The sequence below is a fragment of the Dermacentor andersoni genome, chromosome 3 (genome assembly GCF_023375885.2).
Source record: "Dermacentor andersoni chromosome 3, qqDerAnde1_hic_scaffold, whole genome shotgun sequence".
NCBI lineage: Eukaryota > Metazoa > Arthropoda > Arachnida > Ixodida > Ixodidae > Dermacentor > Dermacentor andersoni.
In genome coordinates, this window is record NC_092816.1 from 66,700,265 (window position 1) to 66,720,322 (window position 20,058).

Consider the following 20,058-nt stretch of genomic DNA (forward strand, 5'->3'; position numbering starts at 1 on the left):
ATCTATCTATCTATCTATCTATCTATCTATCTATCTATCTATCTATCTATCTATCTATCTATCTATCTATCTATCTATCTATCTATCTATCTATCTATCTATCTATCTATCTATCTATCTATCTATCTATCTATCTATCTATCTATCTATCTATCTATCTATCTATCTTTTTTTTTCTTTTGTTTACGCAAAAATAGGGAACGAGGAGACAGGAGTGTCGCTGTACTGAGGCTTGTCTGAGTTCCTGCTTCCCAAAGCACATCGAACAGGATCAGTGCACGAAACTAATCAAATAACAGTAGATTGCAGCACAGTCCACTATCTAACATCATACTAATGAGAAACGCTGTAGGAGTAATTCAGAACACTAAAGAAAAAGAATAAAGGAAACGCAGTGGCGTGAATGTTCGTAAAGTAACAGCAGATGAGGGCAGAATCCTGCTCTGACCGCGGGAAACACTTACCTTTTATCGGTGAGCCCAGCCTTCGGTCTATGCTCCTCGCCACATCTGTTTCGTAGGAGGGTGATAAGTTGCGAGATTTCAGTAGTATAAGAAACAGCATTGTCAATCCACGTTTTTACTCGCTGAACTGTGCGCATAAATGAGACCCCAACACAACAAAGACGTTGTGACGACCCTGTAAGGCTGCGAGACAACTACAACTCAGTCTTCTTATAAGGAGCAATGGCAAAAAAAAAGAAAAAAGTATGGTAGATTTTATGCGTTGACTTTTGGTGTTCCTAATAATGAGCGTTTACTGATTTCCTCTTGAGTTACGGAGCGCTGGACTGGAAGAGCTATACTTTTCGATCTCGTTTCCTCTTTTTTTTTCTATATTCTTTTTTTTTTCGTTTAGGTCGTCCACCTTCTTCGGCGCGGCGCTTTTGCGGACCGCAACGCAATCAGAGCGAAGAATAACGTCCGCGCGGACCGACCCCTTAACATTCTCCGCTGTTTGTTGTTTATTAACCGGTAACTATACGTAAAACGACCACACAGAAGGGATTTTCTCGGCCATCAAGATTAATGACCTGAGCGCTTTTTCGCGTTCTGAACGAGCAGGTCTATCATTTATGGTATTCCTTTTTTTTTTCTTTTCTTCAAAACGTTTTTTTTTTTTCGTGGCGTTTTATACGAACGCTTTTAAGCCGGGGAAATTGCGAGACTAGTTTTTTTTTTCTTTTTTATGGTGCTCGACGTGGGAACCGTGCTGCCTCGCCCGCATACGCAAAAGTTGAGCGTGATAGCCGCCGCCATTTGTCACCCAGGGGTATTTTAAAGGCATTACAAATCGCGCTTCCTCACTCCTTCTCATCTGCATCGCTTCCACTTCCTTGCTTACTTTGGTGCTTTCACACCCCAAAGAGAGAAACAAGAAAACGAAAAGCTCACTTTAAACATTCTGGGGCTTTATTTTAAGGCCCTACCCAGACGGCCGCATATCCGATAAAAGCACGAGAGAGAAAAGATGTGTCAACGCTGTAGTATCCCACAGCATTTATTGCAGTACATGCTATCTCGGTGGTTACTTCGATCTCCTTATTCGCTTGTTTCCGCGAACCCGGGACATTATGAGCTCCCCTCGACCGAGGGTTTCTTGTGCGATATCGTCGTTGCTCTGTCTAGGCGCCATAACATTGGCGTCAATCCCAAGTCGTGTGGCTGGCGATTATGTGGCCGCCACATAAACTCTATTAGAAACCGAGTCAGTAAATCTAAGCTAATTTCGTTTATTCATATTGTTTTTTAAATAATGGCGAGGAAGCTTATAAAAGATAAATACTGTACTTAGATACTGGCTGTTAATAGCGCACTTAGTGGCTTGCAGATTTTCAAAATATATAACCACGGAGCTCATTTAATATGGCACTTATGCTTTGCGTCTTACATATACAGCCAGTTTGAGTAGTGGGCGACGTGATGATGAGGAACATGAGGCGCATGAAAGAATGCCATGATATAAACCAGAGCACCACTTGGCGACGCTGCTGTTGTCATGCGGGGTGACCATAAAACGGAATTATTGAGTCGCCATTCAGGCAAACTACTGCAGAGCACTTGTAATTGCGACAGCTCTCAAAAGCTGGTGCACAGGTCGCATCGCTTGCGACAGGTGGCGCAACAAGCGCTGAGAAATTAGGCGGATGTAGGCTGCCAATGTGAAACATGAGGCGGCGGTAGAACTTGTAAGCGTGAGAGGCTTATAATTCTAGTTGGATGGTAAACATTGTTCTAGCGGATAAACATGCGGTCTAGCGAAGACAGGACAGGCACTAATCTCTCAACTGGTCTGGCCTTGTGTCCTGCCGTCCTCTGTGCTCGTTCGTGTCTTCTTCTTTTTTTCCGCTGGAAGAATGTTTATTTAGTCTCGGCGTGCTCTGGTTTAGATTCGCAGAACCCTCACGGATGTTGCGGAATCCCTTGTTGTAGTAGCTATGTCCAATATTACCTACATCACAGTTTCACTACGCGATATGACTTTGCTGTTGTTCTTTTTTTTTTGGCATTACGTAAACAGCAGCGTTACATCGCGAAAAGTCAATTGTTTCGCGATAATTTTTCGTGTGCGACGGCGTCAGGAGAAGATGCTGTTTAGAGTCACTCTTGAGGCCGGCTCACCGGGGTAGGTTGCTTTGAGAGTGTTCGGTTTTTCCTTGTAGTTTCCTACGGGGTCCACATCGGGATTGACCACTTGCGGTTTCTCGCCGAGATTCTTCACCGGCTCTGTTGAAACAGTAGCGGCGTCTGAGAGAGCGCTAAAGGGTAGCTCTACTTCTGAAGCATCCTCTTTCAGTGCATTTCGCCTCTGAAGTGTCCTTCTGTAGCTAACTCTGCATGCTGACCTTAGTCAAGGGGGGAAAATTTAGCAGTGAGATGCATCTTTAACAAAGGCTCATGAGAAGCTAATTCTTTCTTGGCTCACGGCTTTCAAGTTACCGCTATTATGAAGGGGGAGGAGAACGAGGAGGAGGAGGAGGAGGAAGAGAAAAAGAAGGAAGAAAAGCTAGGGAGATCAACCAGACGCGCGTCCGGTTTGCTACCCTACGAGGGAAAAGGATATTAAGAGATGAAAAGCCCAAAGCCAAGATGGGAGCCGACAGGTGGAAAAGCACTGTGCGATAAAAGTTGGACAAACGGGATAAAATGCTACGTAGATGCTGGCCAATGTTTCTATATGTGGACCTATCTTTGTCAAAGGCGGCCCTGTTATCCTCGTGTTAGTTTTAACGGGTTTGTTTGGTGGCGGCTCCCTGCAAACGAAAGCGGACAGCGATAACAGGTGGCGCCACTCCACAAATACCTTAAAGTTAGCACCCTAGGATGACAAGGTCACCTTTGAGAAAGATAGGTTCACCTAACGAAACGTCGGCCAGCCTGTCGGAGGCACTTTACTCCAGCTCATCTACTGATATGAAAGGTAATAATCGAACATTTAATAAAAAGGTGAATGAGCCGAAGAAGGAATACGCAAACGCCTTCAATGTACGTCGCTACGCTATGCAAAGCTGTATTTGTTACGAATTTCTGCAAATTTGCAAGCACGAGAATCTCAGGATATTAATTTTAGTTTTCGTGACTTTCTTGGCTGTCCGTAAATGTAAAGTGCGAGAATGAGCAAATAAAATGCATCAACCGTTTGGAGGATTGACGACTTGGGTCTTTTCATCCGTGTTGTGCGTAGAATCTGAAAAAAGGGGTGTAGGCGAAAATCTTTCGGTTCTCGTACGGTGCTGTAACGGTTCGATGTAAAAACTAATCAAGAATTCATGAATTGAATTTTAGACAATGTTCTCATGAACGTGCTACTTTTTCAATGCTGATATAATTAAAGAAGTTGAGCGATTCAGAAACGCTATTTGAAGGTTTAATGTTTGATAGATAACTCTAAATTTGTTACTTTATGCACTACGGATAACTGAGATCGCAGGTCATGCCTTGACCGTACCTCTCTCCGAGCCAAAGAGGACCTGAGGTTTCTCGGCCAAGTTGTCGACAGGTTCATGACTCAAGTTCACCACCTGGGGCTTGGGATCATTTTGTTCCGGAGGTTCTGAAAACACATCCACGGCTACCGTTCCGATTTTTGTGAGGGCAACAAGTCAACGACTTTCGAAGCAAGATCACATGTGCTCGGAGGCACTCACGCTTACCACACGAGAGCCACATGTATTGAACAAGGGCACAGGTGAAGATCTAAACAAGTGGCGGCTGCTTCAATCGTTTGTCCTTGGGTTGTGCTAGCTATTTCGTAAATAACGACACGTTACCTAAATGAACAGCTGCCGCGCGTAACTCTTATGTGACTGTGACGTAGGTTGTATTGGACACGATGAGTGCAACTTGCAATGGAGTGGTATTAGAAAAGCATAAATTTATCCATTTATTCAGCTGCTTTCAGCAGCCTTCACTAGACTCGAAGTAGTGCATCCTGCTGCACACTGTGAGTGTTATTATTCAGTGTCAGTGGGGGCAAGATTGCACGGAAGTGATGATGGTTCAATGGCGATGAAGTGAGGCGTCCTATGAAATCTAAGAACACGACAGGCAACAACAACGAAAATAGTCACGAAAACAACACTTTTGTCTTACTTGGTGAGCTGACAGTTTGCGGAAGTTGGTATCTTGTTGGAGGCTCTCGTAAGGAACCTGAAAATGCAGAAGTTTCTGAGCACACTTCAAAAAGGTGGATATTTTGCGCGCAGCACTGAACGCGTATTCTGAGCGTGCTTGCTCTCTCCGAAACTACGTGAAAGCCTGCTGTCCTATAAGCCTACGCACGTTCAAGTGTACTGCAATAACAGTATACTTGAATGAGCCGCGAAGAACAGTTTATATTTCATGCCTAAAATACCGCAACGCAAGCTTTATTTTCATAGGCTCTTTTTCTAATGGTTTCTTCATTTCTGGGGATATATTACGTTGTTGTCGGTATAAGGTCATTATTAAAACAAGATGAATTTCCGGGATGCAGAAGCGATCGTTCCAGGCCAGGTTGCGTGGCGATAGCGCACCTACGTAGACTGTGAAGCGCTTCGAAAGATGTCCAAGCTTGCGTATACCCTTGAAAAAAAAAAAAAAAAAAAATGTTTGCGAGAGCTTACTTCTCCACAATAAGAGGCTTTGTGGGGAGAAGCTCGCTTTGCCGGTTTCTTACCTTTCTTAGTCTTTTTTATTTTTTGTTTTCCTTCTTTGCGATGTCAATTACAAGGACACTTCACGCGAAGTTTCGACGTCGGCGTCGCCGTGATGTTCCTTAAGTAGCTGAGGGACGCAATGCCATCCCTTGTTGAAATGAAAACTTGCAAATGCCGGAAACACGCTTAAGAAAATGCGTACAATAAATCACAAGAATCCGCTTGTTCCACGCTCAGTGAGCGTCGTTTTCCAGTATAGGACCATGTGCGGAATGACTTCCCCCGGAAAAATCAGAAAAGCTCCTTATCGTGAAGCTCATGCTTGATTTGCAACGTCTGGCGTGAAGGTGCCCAATATATACCCATTGCCTTTTTCTTGGGTGCGTTCACGTCGACCGTTATCTTGACCAAGTCAAGCATGGTCTTCAAGTCAGTGCGCATTTCTGAATGCGGGGTTACACAGGGCAAACGCAGCGTTGCGTTAATGTTAGATTAAGTGAACATGAAAAATCGCTCAGCATAAACCTCCCTTCGCGCTTCTTGCCTTCGCACGGTTATCAGTGTTGGTGCAGGCGTAATGTAAAAAATAAAAAAAAAAACAAAAAAAACACAGATCTTGTATAGAAGTAAAACTAGGCACGGGCGGTTGGCCGTTGAAGCATTTCACATAAAGGATAATGCAGACACGAGCATAAGTAGAGCGCCAATCAACGTTGCTTGACTTTAAGTTGTACCTTGATGGATGATTAATAGGCAACACTTCCTTTGCTTGTTTTTTTCTCAATGTCTGCCGCATGCCGTATTGTTCATATATATATATATATATATATATATATATATATATGGATGCTTTCTTAATAAAAATTCACTTGTGAGTCAACGACCGTGTTGTGTTTTCACTGTCATTCATCATTTGTGTGCTGTCGCTGGCGCAGTCGACTGCCGTTAATCTGACCTCAGGTAATTAGGCTTTTTCCTTAATTCGAACGCGCTGGAATTCCAGGGGAGAAATCATACTTTGCTATTGTAGAAGAAACTCGTTTAGTTCAAGCTCGAAAACATGCCACCTCGGTTAATTCGACCCTCACCGGCGTCCCATCATGCGCCTATACAGCGGTTACTAAAAGCTTGAAAACAAGAAATTAAGCAGGCGGCGCTGTTGTTTCCCTGCGTGAAAAACGTGACGGCAGCAACGCCGACTGTCGTTGTGCCCCGGGCGACGTCTCTTTTGAGGATTTGTTAGCGCTGACGACAGTGTTGAGGTCTCTGGGCCGCTCACCGACAACGGCATGTATAGTTATTGTAATACAGTATTTGATGTAGTCTGTCGACGGGACGACAGCCTGTTTCAGGCAATGAAAAAAATTGAATTTGTTAACTTTGCCGTCATTCGCTAATTCGACTTTTTGGATAATTCGACCCAACATCTCGCGCTCCTGCAAGGGTTGGGAGCTTACGGGAGTTTACGGTATTCCGAAATTCACCCGCGAGCTTTCGATTCTTCTGCAGACGCTTCCAACTTATTTGGCGAAAACGGGCGCTGCAAGAGAATTAACTTTGTTTTTCTTGGCGGCACAACGACACACGCTTCCTGCGGTTCTCCCAAGCGTTTCTCTGGGCCGGCTGCGTGTTCTGGACCCTTTGTTACGACCTCAAGTGCCAGCTAGCCTTTCCCCGCTGCGATGCAACATTTCGCTACCGCGCATGGCCAAAAGTGGCTTTTCCGAACACCTATGCTTACCGCTTTGAAACGGCCGATACGTCAACGCGTGACTCTTGGGGGAGTTAAGGAACCCTCGAGCGTCTGTTGCGCACGTTCTCTAAATGCCACGTCCAGCGGATCTCCCCAAAGAGCGAAAATTGGTGGGCCTTGGCGACATCCGTAGCTGGCGCAAAAAGGCTATTCGCTCACTGGTGTAGGTAGTTCTTTTTCGTTGCAGCGTGCCTGAGCAGCCGCTTGTAGCCCTGCTGCGCACCCGCTTGTCTTTTCCCAGTATTCGCCCCCCCCCCCTCTCTCTCCCTCTATTTCCTCATTTTCGTTACACACGGTGCCTATGGTAGCAAACCAGGCGCTTGTCTAGTTGACCTCGCTCTATTTCTTGTTCCGGCTTCGGAACTTCAGGCCTCAAATGCGCTGCTCAGATACTTAAAAAGTTGTGAATTGTGCGACCGACTCTTTTAAATTTGTAGAGCGTTGCGTCGCGTTATTGAGCAAATTTTTTTCTCTTTATTTCTTTATCCATTTTATCACCTTTTACTCATTTTACCCCTTTCCCCAGTACAGGGTAGCCAGCCGGTACTTGCCCTGACTAATCTCCGCGTATTTCCCTCTCTTTTCTCTCTTCTCCTCTTTCTGTCTCTTTGTAGTACCCTCGTGGTCAAATTAAGAGGATGTATGGTCAGTAACGCTCATCGTAGGACAACTATTGCTAGTAATTCAAGGAACCTTTGTTTGTTTGTTTGTTTGTTTGTTTGTTTGTTTGTTTGTTTGTTTGTTTGTGTGTTTGTTTGTCTGTTCGTTCTTTCGTTCTTGATGTATGGTCAGTAACGCTCATCGTAGGACAACTATTGCTAGTAATTCAAGGAACCTTTGTTTGTTTGTTTGTTTGTTTGTTTGTGTGTTTGTTTGTTTGTCTGTTCGTTCGTTCATTCGTTCTTAGCGTTCTGTCAACAGTGGAATGATGCAAATACAAGGCTAAATGGGCCGAATAACTTCCGCGCCAACAATTTTATGACGACCAATTAGCCTCAAGAAAGTTTGCATAAGGAAGCCAATTAACCCGACGTTGTGAGCCGGAAGGACGAAGTTCGTACAAGTCCATCCACTCCGCGTCGTTTCCATGCTGGCTTATACACAGCCACAACGGCTGCGCGGGCGTAATTCATCGCCAGATTTTCCTCTTAGTACGCCTTCATCTGAAACTCGAAGCGTCCGAGTACAGCTTGAGGGCTTTTATGCTTTTCTTTTCTTTTTATGGTAGCGGTCGGACTGGTTCGGGGAGCCAAAGCATGGACCTTCCTTAATGGCGCCGGCGACTGTCCACATTTTTGTATTATTATTATTTAAATATCACATAGCACGCAGCTGCGTGCACTGTACCTTATGGCCAAATGAGCGCTGGTTCTCCCGAGCGTAACGGGAAAACATTCTTTCTTTTGAGAAACTTTCCGTTCACTGAGGACTTGCGGGCGATCTTATTTCTTGCACTGTTTCTTCTTATTCAACTTCTTTTGCAAGAAATTCGTTTTTCTAAAAATGACCGTGCATGCGATCATTAAAAGTACCGCTTAAGAAATAAATGTATATATATATATATATATATATATATTAGCGGCTGGTGACAGCTGTTCATGTACAGCTAAATTAGAGACCAGCGTGCAGCGAGAAAATTAATTGAGATGACGGCATGTGTGCGTTGGCGGACAATAAATTCTTGTTACCTTCGTTCGGCGTGTTGATGACTTGCTCCTTTTCAGGTATATTCGCCGTGGGATCTTCAGTGCAGCGAAAGAAAGAAAGAACACCGTGTATCTGGATTAATTACCAGGAAAGCAGTTTCGTTCGATAGTGACGGGGTTCTGGGGTTTCACGCGCCATAACAACGATATGATAATGAGGCGCGCCGTAATGGGAGACTTCGGATTAACTTGTTTGCCGCCTGGGGTTCCCTTCAGCGTGCACCAAATGCACGGTACACGAGAGTTCTTTTTTTCCTTTTTTTTTTTGCATTGCGGTCCCCGTCGAAATGCAGCAAGCCGTAGCCGGGATTCGATCCCTCGCCCTCGTGCTTGGCAACGTAACGCCAAAGCCGCTACGTCACCGCGGCGGGTCGCGCTGAAGTGGAGCATTCTTTTAAAATCCATTGTATTTGTGCAAATGGAAGAGAAGGGGCTGGCAACTCTTGCTGATTTACCAACAATGCGGTGCGCTCTTTTCTTTCTCTGTTTTTTTTTTCTTTTGGCACAAAATTTGATAACGCTGCTTTCTAATATTTCCTTAAGACATCTGTACAATGAGCGTAAGGCAAGTCAGCACTGGTGAGGTGCTCGGGTCAACTGCCAAGGCTTTTTTGAATCGGCTAAACAGCGTTCCGTATGGACAAGGTATCAGCAAACGTGAGCAAACGCTTCGAATATTTTTATTTTCTTTATACTTTCCGAACTTTTTTTTCAGTGTGGCCTAACTAGAAAAAAATACATACAAACAAATCGACAAATGGCAGAGCCCACGATTGATTCTGTCATATCCAGGCACAGGCAGAAACAAAAAAGCTATGACGCACCTTTCGACGTAGGGTGCACCACGTGGGGCTTTTCGTCCAGCGCTCCCGACCGTTGTGTCCGGAATCCCATGTCACCTCCGGCTTTGCAAACAAGTCGATTCGAAGGGAGAACAACGATAAAAACAACGTCATCCCTCTAATACGTGCAATAAAGAGACAACTGGGAGAAAGAGAGAAACAAAGGGAGAAAGGTGGCGAGCTTAACAAAAAAAATTATGGGGTTTAACGTGCCAAAACCACTTTCTGATTATGAGGCACGGCGTAGGGGAGGACTCCGGAAATTTCGACCATCTGGAGATCTTCAACGTGCACCTAAATCTAAGTACACGTGTGTTTTTGCATTTCGCCCCCATAGGAATGCGGCCGCCGTGGCCGGGATTCGATCCCGCGACCTCGTGCTCAGGAGCCGAACATCATAGCCACTGAGCAACCACGGCGGGTAAGAGGTTAACCAAGGACGTGCCCATTTGGCTGCCCTATAATTGGGGGGGGGGGGGGGGGAGAGAAATAACAGATAAGAAAGAAAGAGAAGGAACTTGAGCAGAAAGTAAAGCACTACAGCTGTTTGGGGAGGGCATTTGCCTTGTCTTCATTCCCGCTTTAGTGCGTGCTTTAGGTTTTGTACTTGCAGTTACTCTGGCTATTGCTGGGCACGCCTGGTGGAATGCGTTCACCCAGCGGCAAATTTGACCAGTGCATACATGGGGGAAGAACGTCGTCGACAGTAGCTCCAGGCTGTTCCTAGGACGTACTATTGGCTGCGTGCATCAAGCGCCTCCATATGAAAGGCTCTACCTAAAGTGACTGGAACCTGAAAAGTAGCGCAACCTTCAGAGCACCCACAGGTAACACTGCGCCGTTCTTGTTAGATTGGCTCACGTACTGCGTCTTTCGGGCGGCAGCAGCTCAGCTGTGTGGCTTCGCTTACCGCAGTTTATGCTATCGCACATCGACAAAAAAATTTGTGGTCATTTAATTAAAATACGAGGTGCTACATCTACGACGCATGCTAAAGAGTTGTGCAGGGCGGGGGGGGGGGGGGGGGGGTATTCTGTAAGAGTACACTTAGTGAACTGTCCATTTCGGTCGCTGCTGATTGGCTAGGGCCGCTCGTCTCCTCCTCGCTCGTACAGCTACATACAATCAGCCAATCAGCAGTGGCCGAAATGGACAGTCCACTAGGTAGACTCTTACAGAATACCCCCCCCCCCCCCACCCCCAGGTGTGTAGGATCGTAAATTGTCAGCCAAATCACATGAAGCGGGACCGCGGAAATATAAGACGCGAGTACTCATCTGCGCTACACTGTGTTTAACTAAGGGTCATTGCTAATGTTCAACTCATCTATACGTCGACGGCAGACGGGCATCTCGCGCTTGTGAATCTATTCACCGGGTTACTTGTCGCTAACTCGAAGATTAGTCGACGCGCTGCGAAAGCGATAAATAACAGTTGTCGCTTGTTAGCGCAAGTCAATTCGCACGCCAAACCGAACGTGACACCGGTGCGACGTGGGCGCTTTTTAGTTGACTAGAAATCAAGTGCTGTCACGCATCGTTTTCAAGCCACGGCTCTGATTTTGTTTTACTCGCATACCGATCGAGGTCAACGAGAGTTTAAATAGCCCGCGGGGCTGTAGTGCAGGAAATGCATGCGTAGTGACAGCCATGACAGCAGAGTTTTTTTTTTTAACCCACGCATAAAGCGTCCTATAAGATTTACTACAAGGAAACCTAGTGTCGTAGCGTCTACGTGAGCTGAAAGGATTGCGATTTAGCCAGGACGGTAATGGCGGGTAGTTTTCGTCTAAATTTTGTCCTTCTGGCTTCAGACGGCTTCGGTGCCATTGAAAATCGATCTATTTCAAATGAAATATCGCGATATATAGGCAACAGTTCGCAATGGTTATGCACAGTGCACGGAGACTAGTTTGCTTCAGCCCTCTAGAAAAAAAAATGATTGTTTGGAAATTTAGAAATATAAAGCGTAATAAATGCAGCTACAATAACGTCTGAAACTACAAGCACACATAAAAAGATAAGAAAGGCAAATCCACGTGCAACCCATTTTTCTCACAGTAGCCGAACCATATGTCAGGGCCCGATTTCCCCCTAGGTAATACTTTTTGGTAGGAATTCCTTAATGCGCCCCCACCAGAGCCTCCGAAACCATCGCGCGCCGCCTGATTTCGGAGTCCAAGCCCCCACCCACCTTGTATATATGTGCCTGCTTGGGTAATGCGTACGTATGTTAATAAATAAATAAATAAATAAATAAATAAATAAATAAATAAATAGATAAATAAATAAATAAATAAATAAATAAGTAAACATTACAAGCAGTAGCAGCAGCAACAACAGCAAGAAAATGAGGAGGAGGATAGAGGGGGGAGGGGGAGGTTGGAGGCATACGAGAACAGGTCCCAATCGCAAACTAATTTTCTTTTCCTGTCTCTCTGATAAAGAACCCCCCAGGCGTGCCAACTCCACTCACCGTTCGAACGAGGTGCGTGGCGTCGACTCGCAGTGGCGTCTCCCAGCGGACCTGCACGAAAAAACGAAAGAGCGGTAAAGAATGAGCACACACACACCGACGAAGAAGAGGCGAGTTGCAACTCCGCGCACGTTTCTTTCAGAGCGCTCTGAAATCGGGCGCGAAACAACAAAAGAACAAACAGTCGTTCCATCTGGGGCGGTAATTTAGAAGAGTTAATGAGGTAGCCACGGGGCAAGGCGCCGGTGCCCTAACGTTACACGAGTGCAGCATCTTCCCCTCTCTGAATACTTTAAGTGGGGCGACGGGGGCCACGAGTGGCACCAGAAACGCGGAGAGATTCCTATATCGTATATTTCTTTTAAGGCAAGTCTTTGTTGCTCCTTCCTCCCACTTTCCGGGCGCTGTCTTGCCGAGTGTAGTTAACAACTTGGGCCACTGGGTGTATGCGACGTAACAGACAACTTGCATGGGCCGCTGGGATGTGCGCAACTGCGCGCATACCGCGTGTCTAGCGTTTCAGTCATTAGCGTTACTTTTGTGTGGCGCTTACTTTAACGTCTGCACAAGCATCGAAGAAAGCTTCGCTGAACACCGATTTCGATGTAAGCGTGGGATCCGCCGAATTCTTTCTCTCTCTCTCTCTCTCTCTACGCTTCTCGAGTTTAGCGCTGGCATTCTCCAGAGACCGACCGGAGTGTACGTGAGCCCGAGTAGACAATGGGGCTGGTCAATTAAAAATGAGATTAATGAACGAGCGTTAACCCCCACCATGCTCTCGTTATTGTTATAAGGAGATTATCGAGTATATCTTCTAAAAGTGCGTCTTCGAACTTGCTGTGCCCCGTACGCCTGCGCATTGTTCGGGTTAGGCATTGAGCATCGTTGGTTAGGCGATAAGCCCGCGACGAGAGGAGAGCACCAAGCGTACGGCGTGTATAGGCGAACGCCACGACCGCCCATCGTGAGAAGAATAATCGTTTTAACGCGGTAGCGTTAAGAAGCCCGTGTCGCAGGAAATCCGGCGTCGGGTCTCGCGTCTGGCGTTCGAGCAAAAATATTTTTAAACCACGCATACCCTGACCTTCCATGTGATGCAAGGAATCGACTGAACTAATTGAATTTCTCAGCTAAAATACGTGGAAAAATCGTAAACTACGGCTTACACACAACCTACAGACATGATAGCTCTCGGACTGTAATTTGAGAATGCGAGAAAACCTAATTCTGTTACGCGAAAACTCAAACCCCTTTTCCAGCGTTTCTACAATATATAGACCGGAGACGGCGTCCACCATTTGCGCACGCCGGCGCGTAAATATCTCGGGAGTCCACGGAGCGGCGCGCCCGCTTCCTTGAAACAATTCCAGATGGTGCTCACCTCCGCCGCATCGCGGCCCACGCAAGAGGCCGCGCTTCTACCACAAAGCTCGTCTTCGTGCATAGCGTTCGCGGCCTGCGTTTCCCGGTAAGCATTACGCTTACATACGCTCCAGTTTGTCGTTTATACAGCCTCGACCCATCACTGAAACTTAAATTACCAGCGAATCTTCCACGACGTGACGCAACACTGCTGTGTCGGCTGTTTGTAGGAGTAGCATTCACCAACTCCTACAGCTATCGTATTGGAATGGCGGATTCACCAATGTGCGCCAAGTGCAAGTGTGAAGAGACCATCAGTCACCTTCTGTGCCACTGTTCTCGCTTTGATAATCAACGTGAGACTCTCCAATGTGCCTTGAATAGACTGGATGACAGGCCATTTACGGAAGCGAAGATCTTGGGAGCCTGGCCTCACAGTTCATTAGCGCAGAAAGCAGTTCGAGCACTTTTTCACTACCTGAAGGCAACAGACTTGAGTGCCCGACTATAGACATCCTACACCTAAGTTCTCTCTCTCTCTCTTTCACTCCCCATTCCCCTCCCCACGTGTAGGGTAGCAAACTGGACTCAGTCTGCTTAACCAACCTGCCTTTCCTTCTTACCTTCTCTCTCTCTCTCTCTACGCTCCAGTTGTCGGGAAGCGTGAGAAGCAGTCAGGAATATTTGAATGCAATCGCTTTCTACTCTTAAAAGCGAAGCTTAAGCGTCCTCCTTTTTTTTTTTTTTGTGGCTCGCGCATTTATCGCGTCATACATTTCAAGTTGGTTGTGCGCCGATATAAACGGCTCGCTATGAAATCTACTGTTTGAATTTTCCCCAGAGTTCGAAGCCAGACGCCTCTCCCCACACTCTCTCCAACTTTTGTTGCCAGTATATACGGAGATGCTCGTCGGTAAAACTGTTGTCGTGTTTTCTTGTTTGTTTGCTTTGATTCTTTAGAAGAGCCCTAAGGACAGCTGATACATACAGCACATACCACACTCCATACACATATGCAATCACAACGCAACATACAGGACCAAGGTATATCGTTGAGGCTAGAATCTCAGACATAGTTAAAGTGCCTTCGTAGCACGGGACGGGACGCACAAGAAGCCCTGGTCTATTGTCCAATTACACGTTGTAGCAAGAAATGAAATGCTGTAAAGCAGTGATTTGGGCTTGTTGGTAAGACAACGTGATGCTTATAGCGCGTGAAAAAGACGAGGACGAAAGGGAGGCGTGAAAAAGACAAGATAGCGCCTGTGTGTGTCACGTCTCCCTTTCGTCCTTGCCTTTTTCACGCGCTATAAGCCTCACGTTGTAGCAAGAGGTGCCAACGCTGAGGCACACTTATAGTTCGATCATTGGGACGGTTCTTTGTAATGCAAATAGGTTGAAATTGCAGATTAAGCGGGAAATTCCTGGTCTGCACCCACGTAAGTCTTATTAATACTGCTAAAGGTTTAGTGAGAGGCCAGAACGCTAGAGCCCAGCCGTCATGTTCGTGCCCATTGAGTGTTGCAACGCGCGTATAGGGCATGATCATCTTTATCCTACATAGCGGTCGCTTCCACCTTCCCAACTTTGCGTCGTCGACGCGAACATTTTTTTAACCGTTGAGTGCGCCCACTGCATAGTAGCGCAATGTTGACTCGTGCCCGGCCACACTCTCCTGCTGACATCGCCATTATTGCCATGCTCGGAACACCTTGCGTTGGGCGGTGCACACAGAAAGCTCGGCTCGAAATGGCGACTTGGTCTACTCCACGTCGCCAACAAACGGGTTGGTCTGCTTCAAGTCGCTCGTGAGCACGGCTCAAGATGTCCGAAACGTGCTTCTCGGTTAAAGTGCGTTGCGCGCGGACCCCCACGTGAGATGGCCGCGCGGAAGGACCGAAAAATGGCACTAATGTGGTGTGAAGGCGTTGTGCCTCGGTGGGAAGTCGTGTCACGTCTCTGTATCACGTGCTGACGAGACCCGGGCAATCCGTTGTTCTTTCGGAAGAGGGCACCGCTCAGGTATACAGTACTAACACCGTACTAGAACATGGTACTATAGATATACGAGAACATATTTTGTGTATGTGTGCGGGCCGTGGAACGAAGCGCGTTCACCTGCTGATCAGAAGAATAAAAGAAAAAAATACTTGAAAAGACTTGAAAGGCTGCATGACATGGTCGGGTATGGCGAGCGCCACACGTTCTGCGCCAGTCATGATAAAAATGGTAATAATAAAGAAAGGCAAGCACTAATAAGCAATAATAGTGAAAGAGCAAAGGAATATCGTATCAATGGACTCGGCAAATATTCTGTAGCAATGTTGACATTTAGGCTAGTTTGTGCAGACCGAATTTAGTTGAGTATGTGGGTGTTTTATTGTCTACTTTATCGCCTTCTTATTAGTCATTTCTTTTTCTTGCTGACATTTGCCATTGCGGGGTGGTCCACTTTGCCTTTACTCCATGTCGAAAAAAAATATTCTAATGGGAGCATGCGCTGTGACGTTTTATGTCTTAAGATGGCTGATGAGGCATTAATTAGCATAACTCGGACGTGGTTGTGGCTAGAAGACTACATATATCGCTCGACCGAAAGGATGTCAGCTATGCGCATTCATTGTTCTTAATAAGCTGCATATATACGTTGAGCTAATTAAAGTCATTTGGAAGTAGGTGTTCGCGTCTGCTTGTCGTTGTCCCCGTCTGTTTCTATTTTTTTCTCTCTCTTCGTTTGTGTGTGTGTATGTGTGTGTGTGCGTGTGTTCGTGTGTCTGTCTGAAAGTTCTTGAGCTTACTTTTTTTTTCGTCCTTGCCTGTCACGCTACCCTCACTTCATAACGACTCTGGAAAAATAGCTTAGTCGGCGAAAGCTGCCGCAGAGAGCCCCCGTTTAAGTGGCCTTTCTCACCGACCGCAGAACTCGGACACTGTTGTGCCCGGTGCTCATGAAAGGAGAGCAAACGAGAAGAAGCGAGAAGACAGATAAGAGCGACGATGACAACAACGCGCAAGACCTCCCTCTGGCGGACGCCTTTACGTTCGCTTCCCTGGCTTCTGCAGACGCCAGCCTGCCTGCGTGGCATCAGCGGCGCGCGAAATCAGCGGTTTTTTAACGCGCGCCGCGACGTAAGGTGAGGCCGTCGTGAACAGCTGTCGCCTGTCTCTCGGACACCGCAAGCCTTGATGCAACGGAGACGCTGCGTAAGGACCCTGCTCTTATGTTGTTGTTTTTTTATCTTTTTTGCGCGAGAAAGGGGGGGCTGGGGGGGGGGGGGGGGCTTGCTCTGATTTTCGTATAATCTGGTCTTCATTTGTGCCTACACTGTTTTCTGTTTTCTTCTCATTGCCACGTGTTTTCTGTTCGCCGGGCCCAGCTTCGTACATCTTTTTTCCCCCTTCGTGCGTTTGCCATTTGTTGTTTTAGATACTGCCAATGTTTCTTTTTTCCCTGTACAACGCTGTGGTGGGGCAAATGTACGCCTCTTCTCAACAAGCACTATAGCGTCCCTAAAATAAAAACAGCAGACGCGTAAAAAAAAACAGCAGACCCACTGCTATACTTGTTTCTCTAGTTTTTTTTTTTTTTCCCCGTAGAAAGCTAATGTGTTCAATGCAGCCATGTGCACACTAACTAGACATCGCCTACGGCAATATTAAGTGCTTCCCTTCCTTACTTCATTCCTTTCTTTCTTTCTTTCCTTCCTTCTTTCTTTCTTTCTTTCTTCAACGTCACGTGGCAGTGCGATGCCCTTGGGCGCGCTTTTAGTTCGCTATTGCGGACACGCCTTGTTACCCGCGTCGCTCGTTCTTGCGCATATTTTGATGCCGAGGGACGAAAGTGTCTTTCGATACAACAATCTCATCCTCATTCGCTCCCCCTCCTTCCCTTAGAACGCACGCCCACCCAAGCTTCGAGCTCTGCCCAGCCGTTCCGTTCTCTTAGCGGCGCTCAGGCACCGTACCGTTCTTTCGTTTTTATTTAGCCTTCGTGGCGGACTTGATGCCTCGTTATGTCCGCTTGGCGGCCGGCCGAGGGGCGGCCACATTTGCCGGTGCGGCCCGCAGGGCTCGTTGAGCACTGGTCACGTACGTTCCGCGTATTCCCGCGGTCACAGCCCAGGCGTACACGCGAATCGCCATGAGAATATTAACGCGCCGGATTTCGAGTCCTCGGGGTAGAACCTCAGATGCCAGACGAACGTTGTGACCCCCCCACCCGGTTCTCTTTGGGAGCAATTAGAGCGCTCTACGGTAGGTCGCTGTTCGTCGAGATATTGCGCCAGGGCCCGCGTTATTTGTAACGAAATTTTTTTCGTTTGTGTAGGTTCTGTTCATTTCGTTGAAACCGCCGCCCTGAGGGTCGTTGGGAAAATAATATGCTGCGGTATACGCCAGCCAGAAAGGAATCGCCAAATAATGATTAAAAAAAGAAATGTGAGAAGAAAGAAATATCGGCAAGTGATCCCCGTTACAAGTTCCATGCGCGACAATCGTTCCGTGTGACAATCACGACACCACCATTATCTTCAATCTGCTTCCATGCAGATGCGTTCGCTTGAAGCCGGTAGTGGAACGTAATCAAGGACATTTTTCCTTCGCCATCGCGCACCCCATACTTTTCGCTCCGCTGTCGTCACTGTCATGTGTGCTCTGGGCAGATAAAGTATATAAACTGGTGGTATGTACTTTATCGTGTGCTTGTGCCACTGTGACACTGCGGCGCTCGAGAGCTCAATGATGATGATGATGGTGATAAAAAAATGTCGTTCTTATACTTGACAATTTTGACGGCTCGTGTCGCTGTACCGCAGCCGCTGCTAAATGTGCGCGCGTAATTAATGCAAACCTAATTTCTTCGAGCGACGCTCGTCCCTGGAGACCAAGAAGCCCGAAAGCGTTTGCGAACAAATACAACCACGCTGAGTCCCTTCATTTTGAGGAGAATCACGTGAACTGACAGTGCTCTAGATATTAGGTTACAATTACGTGAGCAGCCAATAGTTGACTCTCTTCCTCCTGGTAATGGAGAAACACAGAACTAGAAAAAAAAAAAGAGAAAAACTATTGCAATCGCCGATTTCGCTAGTAAGCACTGAGTTAAGCCAGCGGCAGCAGGCTGCTAGCCTGGGCTCCATGGTTGGTATACATCTCAGCGCACAGAACGGGACAAACGCAAACGAAATGCGGACTGTGAACCAAACTTTGTTCCTCATAAGGGAAGAAATATAAGCGAGCCGGAAGAGAGAGATAAGGGGGGGGGGGGGGGGGGGAAAGCCAACAAACATGCAAAATACAAAGCAAAGATTGGGCGACGATTTATGCACAATCATAAACGCGATGTAAGCGCGACTATCGCGGAACTTGGAAGCACTCAGTCGGTGATGCTATACTCTCCTATTGGATATCGCGTTCCTGTCGCTTGTGCTCGAGAAAGGATGCGACATTGCATTTAAACGGTTGCCGAACCACTGCGGAACTATCGGCAACGACAGCGCAGATGAAGCTGCTCGCTCGGCTCATGAAAAACATCAGCGGGTGCATATATACCCTTCTCAAGAACGGATGCTGCGCGGCAACTTCAATCACTGGCTCGCCACATCGCACTACGATGCAAGTCACCGGGTTTCACCCACTAACGCTTGCACTCTCTCGACCCTAACTTGCGACTTCGCCTCTCACCTGGACTCTCCCGCCGCGAAGCAACTTTACTGTGTCGCGTGTGGTAGGGCGTCGCATTTACAAATTCCTATTCACTCCTATTGGGAATGACCAACAGTGCCGCGTGCAGTTTGTGCGGGTGCGATGAGACTCTAGAGCACGTTCTGTGTCATTACCCATCCTTTGACGCTCAACGACGTACTCTAGAAGATAAAGTCAGCCTATTAGATAATAGAGTGATCTCGAAGGAAAAGATCCTGGGACCATGGCCTGTGCATTCTTGCATGCGAAAGGCCACAAAAGCCCTTCCGCACTTATTGAAGGCTACTGGACTGTACGAGCTCTTGTGACAGTGACAATTTCTCTGCAACTGACCCTGTGAATGACCGACTCTTAGTTATTTTTCTTCTCTCCCACTCCTAATTCTTCTTCTCCTTCTCCGCCTTCCCTACATCTGTTGGACAAATAAAGTTTTACAATCCAATCCCCTTCTCCCCTTCCCAAGTGTAGGGTAGCCAACCGGGCACGTACTTGGTTAACCTCCCTACCTTTCCCTTTTAATTTCTCTCTCTCTCCTTCTCTCTTCTTTCGCTTGTGTGATTCGTAAGCAAGTTTTGCTTCCTGAAATCTTTCCTCCTATCTCCCTTCCAGCACATTTACATATTGCATTTTTCACTATCAGGTGTGGTTCGCAGTCAGCGCTTCTTCCTTACCTTCCGTTTAACCAGTCTCCCGCCTGGTTACTCTATACCCAGCTGTAGCCGGCGACGTCAGTGCCATATTCTAAAACGCACGCGGTCTGGGCTAAACCGCGGAAAACGCGCTACGGAGGACCTTGTTATTTGCATCACACAGCGAGCCTGCCACGTACCTTCTCTCCGAGCCTCGGAAAGCGAACGCGCGGGAGCCGAGGATCCGTGCTGCCTCGACCGCTGCCTTGACGAGCGCGAAAGGCGCCGGCCATGGAAGGAGTCCTCGCGCGTTGGTCACGGACAGGCGCTGACCTCGGCAACGCCGCGGCGCGTGAAATGCGGAAAACGGAATCGAGCAGCCCTCGGTTGCTGCACGACACGGAACCTGGCCCTTTCGTGTGCATTGTTACTTTAATTTCTGCTAACAGCG

At 47.1% G+C, this 20,058-nt stretch overlaps 1 protein-coding gene across 1 annotated transcript in view; it reads right to left on the reverse strand.

The window, feature by feature from the left end:
* LOC126543562 (uncharacterized) overlaps window positions 1-20,058 on the reverse strand; it is a 238,409-nt gene that overhangs the window by 62,690 nt on the left and 155,661 nt on the right. The window contains exons 2-6 of the mRNA XM_055062392.2: window positions 11,914-11,964; window positions 9,421-9,501; window positions 8,579-8,632; window positions 4,593-4,649; window positions 465-509 (exon numbers count right to left, since the gene is read on the reverse strand). Of these exons, the coding sequence (XP_054918367.2) occupies window positions 465-509; window positions 4,593-4,649; window positions 8,579-8,632; window positions 9,421-9,501; window positions 11,914-11,964 (288 nt within the window). The remainder of the gene's footprint in view (window positions 1-464; window positions 510-4,592; window positions 4,650-8,578; window positions 8,633-9,420; window positions 9,502-11,913; window positions 11,965-20,058) is intronic.